The sequence below is a fragment of the Mus pahari genome, chromosome 4 (genome assembly GCF_900095145.1).
Source record: "Mus pahari chromosome 4, PAHARI_EIJ_v1.1, whole genome shotgun sequence".
Taxonomy (NCBI): domain Eukaryota; kingdom Metazoa; phylum Chordata; class Mammalia; order Rodentia; family Muridae; genus Mus; species Mus pahari.
In genome coordinates, this window is record NC_034593.1 from 32042658 (window position 1) to 32051999 (window position 9342).

Below are 9342 nucleotides of genomic sequence, written 5' to 3' on the forward strand. Positions count from 1 at the left end.
TGTGCGCATGCGCACCCATACATTCGTGTGTGAATATAGAAAGCAATCAGTCAAACCTGAGAGTTTGTCTTAGAACAAAAATGCAACCCAACTGACCTGAAAGTAGTTACTGGGTGGTAATGGCTCATGCCTTTAACCCCAGCACCCGTGAGGCTGAGGCAGGTGGATCTCTGTGAGTTTGAGACCAGCTTGGTCTACATAGAGTTTCAAGACAGCCAGGACTACACAGAGAAACCCTTCTCGAAAAACAAACAAACAAAAGTTATAAGGCAAATTAAGTTTATTATTTAGGGCTGGAACTCCACAAAAGAGGGTTTTTAACATTTCTTCTTTCTACAATATTTGGCTACAGCACCAACCAATTATTTCTATAGATTTTTGCACTTGTGTCTCCTTGACTCCCTCCTAAGCATCAAGGCATCAGAGGGCTACAGTGTTGCTATAGCCCAGGAAAAATCCAAAGGTTACTAAGCAACCAGTGGCAGCTTCTGGACTTCTTTTGGTGGGTCCTTCATCAGGCTTGCTTCAAGACAGTGTTCTTCCTACCTGTAACACTGAATAGAAGGCTTATGGATAAACAGGGCACATTAGAGATACAAGACCATTCCGCAGAAGAAGGATACAATTGAAACTCAGCCCTTAGATGCTTGTAAGTGATCAGTTATTATAGAGCATCTTAAGTGTTGTTGTTAATGGGATAACTTTAAAGGCCATAACGATTACACAGTATGGAAACTAAGTATACATTATTAAACTTCTTGTGACTTTCGTATGCTTTCTCTTTTCAGTGTTAAGCACTCTTAAATGACAGGTCTATAGTTACCTACAGTATGCTACCTTTTCATAAGTAAAGAACAAACTGTAATTTCTGACAGTTACTTCATTAGGAAACAAACATTAAAGTAGCTCTAGGAGGTATCTAAGTCTTATTTTGTTTTAATAAAAACATAACTTGGTTTTCTTACAGTTCTATTTTGAAGGCACATAGTTAGGTTTAAACCAGATGGGCTTCTTATGCACATCTGTAATGATGAAAATGGTGAGAAGTGCTCAGATTAGCAATTGTAGTTGGCCAGGATTTACTTTAATGGACCTTTTGCTCCTCTTTTCAAAAGTCAGATGAGTAGAAGCTCCATTTACTTCCTTATGAAAATGATGAACAAGCCAGGGCAAGGGAAGCAGGATTTAGATGCTGTGGGATAGGCAAGAAATGCTCATTTGGTACTGGGGCAGAAATGGTTCCTTGTGTGAACGTAAGGCTCTGGACAGAGACAGTCTGAGGCAGTTTGCCTGAACACTTGTCACTTTGAGTCACCTGCTTATAAGGAGAGAAGTTCTAACTCAACCAAATCACTGGAGACCAAGTACTCAGTGGGGCTGAGTCTGTAAAACATTCAGAGTCCTTAACTCACGGCAGGACTTCATGCCTCCCACTTGCAGAATGTAAAACCATGAAGAATATTAGAGGGTAAGAACCATGCCTCTGAAAATGAGGGAAATGTTTATGGAAATCTTACAGAATAGGTTAGTCTATTTCAGTCTTCTACAAAGACTGTTCATAAAAGGAAACTGAAAATAACACAGCCCACCCTTGCAGCTTGTCTGAGGGTGCTCAAGAATACAGGGTTTATTGCCCTAAAAGGAAAGGAAAGAAGTTAATTCCCTTTACTGGATTCTTATGGATGGATTCAAATCCACTAAAACATCAACTTCTGTGATGTTTTGGTTTCAACTTTGTTTCTCAACAGCATGCAAGGCTATGAATGATAATATAGTTAATTTCACAATTACTAATGTAACTCATGACATCACAGAAGTACTAGGCGATTTAGAAAGTATTGTTTGTCAGCCTGGAAGTGGACACACAATGGCTCTGATGTTTTTATTTGGGCAAATAAATAAATCAACAAGTCCTTTAGTACTTTAATTTCTTTTAAGTCACACACACACTTCTGAAGCATTTGCCAGGCAAGCTTTTCACTTTATTCTCTTTCAACAAAAGAGATGGATAATTGTGTTTTCTCATGAAATTGAGGAAAGTTTTGAGCTTCCCTTCCTACCCAACTCTATTTAGACAGATCTTATATAGGGAAGTAGAAATTACTGACATTTCCCCAATGATCCTTATATCTTTTTCAAAAATGTTTCCTATTCCAGTTGTTTATTCCTAGACTAAGACTCACTGCAACTGAGTTTACTAAATAAAACACAAGGTCTGTTTTAAACTAAAAATGTATAGTTTGTCTCAAGTCTCATGACTGCAGGCAATTAAAAAGGTGAGACTGACTTCATTAAATGTCTTCCAGATTCAAGATTCAGATTACTAAATCCTAACCTAGTAACGTGTGATCACAAGAAACACACCATGGAGGTATTTAAGAAGAATCAATTTTGTGCAATATATTCAATTTTGAAATAGAACATGATCCTTGAAGGTAATATTTTTTGACATTTTATGGATTATTATTATTATTATTAAAATTTTTAAAACTTAAGAAATTTGTTTTAGCACATCTCTGATTCAAATATTCTGAAATGTAAATAGGAATCTTTGAAATTATATTTTTATAAGTGTTATGTGGTTCAAACTATCCACTGCTGCCTCTCCTCATCTTATTTACATTGGAGAATTGGCCCCAAATTTGTGCAGACAGCTGGGAAGAGCCAGATAACACACTCTGATGAGATACTGTATTTCTTACTTGGCACTTCCAATCTCTTCACACACAATAAGGACAAACGCATATCCACTGCAGAAACCTCATCATGCTACTACATCTGTGAAAAATAGACAAGATACAAAAGCCCCACCAACTTTACACTTGAAAACAATGACTTTAACACATCCCCTCGCATGAAGGGTGAACAGACAGCTTCCAACATGTTCCATTACCTTCTAGTGCACTTTCTTACTGCTGATGTTCTTCGTAGGGAGTGTCCTGGGTTCCTTGCATATAATTCCACACATAACCGTGAATTCTAAAAACATTCAAAAGCTTGGAAATGCATTATGCCAACAACAACAAAAGCTTATAAAATTCCACTGCAATTGTTAAGACTTTAATAAATTACTTTGAACCCAAAATATCCTAACTCACATTCACAGGTGATTTAGATCATGGAGTTCTGTTGTTTATCAAATACCATTTCTGATAAAATTCCCTGGAAAAATGTTTTCTATCAACATTTTTGGGAGTCTTAGGTTATTTTTAAAACTCTATGGAATTTTTAATTCCACATTCAGCCCTTTTCACTACATCCTGAGCTATATCGTCCCTATAATAAATAATCAAATTCCATAGTATGTAAAGAAGCAAAAAGCATTCCCGGCTTACTAAAGTCCCCCACCCCGTGACAGACGTGTGGCTAAAGCTAAAACTTCCTGATGAGTTATGCTTATTTTACTTCATTAAAAATGCATTGGTGTTTTGGACAAAATTATACAAACATTACAAAACAGGAAGGACTTGAGTTCCCCCTCCCCCATGTAATTTTAGGGATCATATCACAAACCAAATGGAGCAATCAACTAAAACCCCACAGCAGGAAATCCCACCCTTTAGTGTGTAATTATATTACATTTGCAAAAGTGACTGTCCTTTCTGAAAATTTCATATTTCGCACGATCTGAACTTTGCACTTTTCCCCTTTATCTGGGGGCACCGTGTCATGGTGTACAATTTTTTTCCCCCGTTGTTGTTGTTGTTGGTTTGATATTGTTTTTTAAATGTTCTTCACAACTCTTTTTAAACTCAACTCTAAGGGTGGCTCCACCAGTCCCCTTAAATCGGAGGCTGACAGCCCACGACTGACAGGGGGCCCTGGAACGGCCGCTCCTCCCCAGTTGCGCTCCCAGGGCTCCTGCAGGCAATCGACTTTGTTCGAGCGTCCCCGAGTCCACATCCACGACCGCTCAAATCCTGCTCCGGGTTTTCGCGCAGCCCGCGTGATTGACACATGATATCACCGGGGGCGGGTCCCGGCGTGGAGGTGGAGGTGGCGGCGACGCTGAAATGCTGCGGAGCCCGCGCGCGAGTGCTCAGCACGCAGGGGTTTGCGGCGGCCCCGCAGCCAGAGCTCTGCGGGCTAAGGAGCGGCTGCGGGCGGCGTGCATGTGCCGGGAGGGCCGGCCCCAGGCTCTGCACTAGGTAAGAGCCTTCCCCTCCGGCCGAGGACCTGGCAAGATCAGGTGAGGATGGTGCTTTATTTTACTTTATTTTCAAGGAGCTGGACGTTTTCTGAGCTGGCTCTAGGTCTGTGCCCGGCGCTCTGCGGTCGGCCCTGCAGCGAGTTCCGTAGCCAGGCAGCGAGTTACGCGTGTGCGAACGCGGGCTGGCACCGCCGCGCACCCGCGTGTCTGTGCGCATTGTTGGCGACCGACCCGCCGGGCGCTCGTGCCAGACCTGACTTTTCCCGTCCCTGCGTGCGGGCTTGCCTCGCGCAGACGCGTCGCTCGGACGCGCTTTGGTCTGCGGGGCATTCCGTGGGGGCAAAACGTGCACGGCCGTGTGTGTCCGGGGTTCGTGGCTGTCCATCACGGCGAGCAGGACAGCGTCCCGGGCTGGCGAGGGACTCACGTGTTTCTGTCTCTGCTCGTCTGCAGCCGGCGTGGCGACTGCGGGGACGCGGACCTGCGGGGACCCGAGAGCCCGGGACGACGCCGGGCCGCGCGCCTGACGACCGGGACGGGACGGTGCTGTGGAGCGGGCGCCGCGCGCACCCAGCGGATGTCCCCGAGCCGCCCTCGGCCGCCGCCAACCGCGGAGAAGCGCCCCTGCCCGGGGGCCGCCGAGGCCGCAGCGCGGGCCATGCGCGCCCGGCCGCCCCGCCGCGCTTGATGCGGCGCGCGCTCCGCCCGCTCGGCGCCCCCGGCCGGCGCCGCGGAGGCCGAGGTGAGTGCGGGCGGCAGGTGCGGGCCGGGGCGGGCCGGGCGGTCCTGGCGGTCCTCGCGCAGCCCGTGCCAAGCGCGCGGCACCCGATGGCGCTGGGGATCCAGCGCCCGCCTGTGCTCGGAGCGCAGTGCCGCGGGACGCGGGGAGAGGGCGCTGCCTCCTCCCGCCCGCGAGCTGTTTTCATTCATAACTTTCCCCCGCCGGACCTGCCGCGGCTCGGTGCCCCATAGGTCTCGGCGTGGGGCCCAAGCGCCCGGCGGTGCTACCCTCTGTGCTGTCCGCGCGCGCGCTCCGGCTTCGCTCTGGGCAGTTGCGGGGCGCCTAGGTGCTCCGCCTGAGCGAACTTGCTTGGGAATGCCCTGTAAAATGCGAATTAAAGCCGTGCCTAGGGGTTTCATAACTCAAACAAGCCGTTCCCACGTCTTCCTTTCTTGTGGATGAGACTTGGCACATTTAAAGTCTTCGTTACGGAGTTTTAAATTAAAAAAAAAAAAAAAAAAAAAGATAAAAATACGACCAAGGAGCAACAAAGTCCAGTTTTCCGATATCGTTTAGGGCTTCGGCACTACAACATGCTGTTGTGGCCGTNCTTGGCACATTTAAAGTCTTCGTTACGGAGTTTTGTTTAAAAAAAAAAAAAAAAAAAAAAAAAAAAGATACGGCCCAGGAGCAACGATGGGCAGTTTTCCAGTATCGTTTAGGGCTTCGGCACTACAACATGCTGTTGTGGCCGTGCTTTTCATGTGCGGAGAAGGTAGTTATAAGCTTAGAGGGGCCTCCAGAAAGCTAACACATATGTAGTCTGGTGACACTAGTTAACATCCATAGTAAACCGACATATTCCTTAAGATTTTTTGGGTTGTTTTGATTTTCTTTGGATGCCAGGAAAGTGCAGAGGATGCCTTCTTGAATTAAGGTGCATCTGTGAGTTCGGAAGGCATTTGTGTGAAAAATATCTCAGATACCTATTGCCCAGAAACAGAAACGAAAGAGTTTGGTCTGTTTTAGGAAGAATATGCTATAAATTGGAAGCTATTTCTTTTTGACATGGAAGTTGTGTTTGTTGTCTATCAGTGTATTTATTTTACTACAAAAAGCAGGTCTGTTCAGGGCTTGTGAAAATCAAGGTCTGTCGTGCTGATAAATGAAAGGAATTAAATATAATGTAAAAAGACCAGGGCTCCTCTCCCTGATTTAAAGGGCTGACCCTTGTGCATAAGTTATCCTTGTTGTGTGGGTGAGCCTTGATTAACCTTTAAGGAAAGCTAAGTCCGCACCGGTCTGGGTTGTGCTCTGTGTGGTAGAGCACGGTAGAGCACTCTTCATTCTTTGTAGCTTCCTTCGCTCCTCTCACAGATCTGTGTGTGATGAGCTAGCTTCAGACCCTGACTTCTGCTGAAAATGGCCTTTTGAGATTCCGAGTGAGCTTGGAATAGCCGGTGTTTTGGAAATTGCCTTGATTAATTTTCTCATTAATCTAAAGCTCGTAACAGCATATAAATGGCCGAGAGGCCACAGCACTAAAGCCATTCTTAATCTTTAAAAAGTAGCTGACATTTTCCTTACGTGAACTGCCAGTGAACTGATAGTGAACTCTGAGAACAGTTCCAGGGCTCACACTGAATGCTCTTTTCGAAGGCATATTTCATTTTAATTATTTGTTAGGTTTGCAAACAGGAAGACACGACTTCCTCTGCTTTTTAGAAGCTGGAGAGCAACTTCTAATTTTTAAGGCATGAGGTCTTTGCTTTCTTCCTGTGATATGGTCCTCTGCAATCTTTTTTGGAGTTGGACTGTGGCCAGGATTCTGCATCATTGAAATCAGCCGACGAAGGAGATCATTACCAGGTGGCTCGGGGGAATTTGTTACTTGACAGCAGCCCTTCTCCCCCAAATCCGCTTTCTGTCGCTTACTTTCTCCCTCACTCTTCTTTAGGATTTCAGATGCATGGCAGATTTCCGCTGACTGCTGGAACTGGAGATCACTCCACATGGATTCCCCAAGTCAGCATGGCAGCCACGCGTCGCTAGTGGTGATTCAGCCACCGGCTGTGGAAGGCCAGCAGAGGTTAGACTATGACAGGGACACTCAGCCCGCTACGATCCTGTCCCTAGACCAGATCAAAGCCATCAGAGGCAGCAATGAATACACAGAGGGACCTTCGGTAGCGAGAAGACCTGCTCCTCGCACTGCGCCAAGACCCGAAAAGCAGGAAAGGACTCATGAAATCATACCAGCCAATGTGAATAGCAGCTACGAGCACCGACCTGCCAGTCACCCGGGCAACGCCAGGGGCTCGGTGCTGAGCAGGTCCACCAGCACCGGAAGCGCGGCCAGCTCAGGGAGCAGCAGCAGTGTGTCTTCTGAGCAGGGCCTATTGGGACGATCTCCGCCCACCAGGCCCATCCCAGGTCATAGGTCAGATCGGGTCATCCGGACCCAGCCCAAGCAGCTGCTGGTGGAAGACTTGAAGGCCTCCTTGAAAGAGGACCCCACCCAGCACAAGTTCATCTGCGAACAGTGTGGCAAGTGCAAATGCGGAGAGTGTACGGCCCCCCGGGCTCTGCCCTCCTGTCTGGCCTGTGATCGGCAGTGCCTCTGCTCCGCGGAGAGCATGGTAGAATACGGGACCTGCATGTGCCTGGTCAAGGGCATCTTCTACCACTGCTCCAATGATGATGACGGAGGTTCTTACTCGGATAACCCATGCTCCTGTTCACAGTCCCACTGCTGCTCCAGATACCTGTGCATGGGAGCCCTATCTTTGTGCCTACCCTGCTTGCTCTGCTATCCTCCCGCCAAGGGCTGCCTGAAGCTGTGCAGGGGCTGTTACGACTGGACCCACCGCCCTGGCTGCAGGTGTAGAAACTCCAACACCGTCTATTGTAAGCTGGAGAGCTGCCCGTCAAGGGCTCAGGGCAAGCTGTCATGACTTCCGGAGGTGGGTTGGACCTCCGCGGAATGTCTAGCTTCCAAACTTTGGCTGTTGGTATTAGAGGCAGATTTGTCTTCTCGAGTCTCTCCTGTCTTGGATGGGCCTCAGTGGGAGTGGGCTGTGAAACTGCACCCAGCTTGTTCTCATTCCACCTCGAGGGTTCTGGGAGCTGCGAGTGCCCGGGTACTGCATCAGCTCTCCAGCTGCGTCCGTGAAGATCTACGCATGCGCAGACTTGGCCGAGCGTTGTTTGGGGTCTGGTACTGTGGGATCATGGACTTAGTTTGGTTTTTGAAATAGATATTTTGTTTACTTGTAAATAAGCTATATATTAATCTGCCTCCGATGAGATCTATCTTAGCATCCTTCTCCTAGCCCGATGGGAGGAGCTACTCCCTGCATCTACCTGCTATCTTCTCCTTACAGCCCGCTCGCTGAAACCTCCCCACAATGCATTGTGTCGTCCCCACGCACCCCTTTGGCATAGCTCTGTGCGGTATTGGTCTTCACATCAGAGATGATGTTGGCTAACCCTTTTTCCTCCTCCAGCGCCCAGTATCTCTGAAGGACTTCCCTTCACGCCCCCACTTCACTGAGGACGCTTGGTAACTAGTTGAAATTCCTGTCTGATCTGCCCCCGGGGTCTCAGAGCCATAGCTCCCTAAGGTGCCTTTGGCTCCTGGCTGGCCTTTTGACTCTTTAACAGCTGAGTATTTCCAACCCTTCCTGTGTTCTCATTGCCTTAACCACAAATTGTGGTGCTTTTTTGTATATTTTATGTATAAATCACAAAGTTGAATCCTGGCTATTTTTAAGACAAAAGTCTGTTAAACTTTTTTTTTATTGTAAAGAATATTTATTATGCGAATCTCTATTATTTTATGATATTTATTGCAAAAGACTGTTGAAATGTACTCATGTCTGAATATAACATATCACTACTTCAAGAAAAACAAGGTGACTCGAAGAAAGTATATAAAGTACATCTATGTTAACTACAATGCAGAAAATATATTAATTAATGAAACCATCTCTCGATTGCATCTTTTTTTTTTAAACCTGTACTGCTGTGGAATTGTTACGTGACTCAACCTTTTCAGACTTTAAGTTACGAAGTCCAGGCATAGGTGCCCTCGGGTTTTAAACAGTGCTTTTGGAAAGTCCTGTAGCCAGAGTTGTATGATCTACATTGCTTCATCAGACACCGGAGGGGTTACTTTCTAAAGTGAAGGGGTTGTTTTTTTCTCGTATAAGATAAATGTCCCCACTTTATTTTGTATGTAAGTTTCGTTCATAGTTCCTTGAAATGCTAAATGTTTTTTTAAGAGCGTTTATCTTAACTCTCCAGTTGTTCAGAGGTTAGTGTGCAACAGTATGACTTAAACGATTTAGTAATGTAAACATACTTTAACAAACATTTTCATAATTAAGATATGCCAAAGAGAGAGCTCCTGCCAGAGAGCTGTTCCAGGAACCTTCCTGTGGCAGGCAGCCTGGCCTCTACAGAAGGCTTC

The 9342-nt window shown here is 46.5% G+C and overlaps 2 protein-coding genes across 4 annotated transcripts; one reads left to right on the plus strand and one right to left on the minus strand.

The window, feature by feature from the left end:
* Nucleotides 1-2686: 2686 nt before the first annotated feature.
* On the minus strand, nucleotides 2687-6885 carry LOC110320279 (collagen alpha-1(I) chain-like). The gene is made up of 2 exons (XM_021196185.1): nucleotides 6763-6885; nucleotides 2687-5003 (listed from the first exon to the last, which is right to left on the minus strand). The coding sequence occupies exons 1-2, from the start codon at nucleotides 6883-6885 to the stop codon at nucleotides 4209-4211; spliced, it is 918 nt and encodes a 305-aa protein (XP_021051844.1). The 3' UTR covers nucleotides 2687-4208.
* Nucleotides 4015-8857, plus strand: Spry1 (sprouty RTK signaling antagonist 1). 3 transcript variants are annotated; one of them, XM_021196012.2, is made up of 3 exons: nucleotides 4015-4189; nucleotides 4604-4892; nucleotides 6829-8857. In XM_021196012.2, exon 3 carries the CDS (start codon nucleotides 6884-6886, stop codon nucleotides 7823-7825), a length of 942 nt encoding a protein of 313 aa, XP_021051671.1. In that variant the 5' UTR covers nucleotides 4015-4189; nucleotides 4604-4892; nucleotides 6829-6883; the 3' UTR covers nucleotides 7826-8857. The 3 variants fall into 3 exon arrangements, with proteins under 3 accessions (XP_021051671.1, XP_021051672.1, XP_021051673.1); XM_021196013.2 differs by having other exon boundaries at nucleotides 4015-4148; XM_021196014.2 differs by lacking the exon at nucleotides 4604-4892.
* Nucleotides 8858-9342: the final 485 nt, after the last annotated feature.

Coding starts and splice junctions, on each gene's coding strand:
- Spry1 (XM_021196012.2), top strand. CDS start 6,884: ATGGATTCCCCAAGTCAGCATGGCAGCCACGCGTCGCTAGTGGTGATT.
- LOC110320279 (XM_021196185.1), bottom strand. CDS start 6,885: ATGTGGAGTGATCTCCAGTTCCAGCAGTCAGCGGAAATCTGCCATGCA. Junction 5,004..6,762: donor GGGAGAAGGGCTGCTGTCAA/GTAACAAATTCC, acceptor CTCCGAGCACAG/GCGGGCGCTGGATCCCCAGC.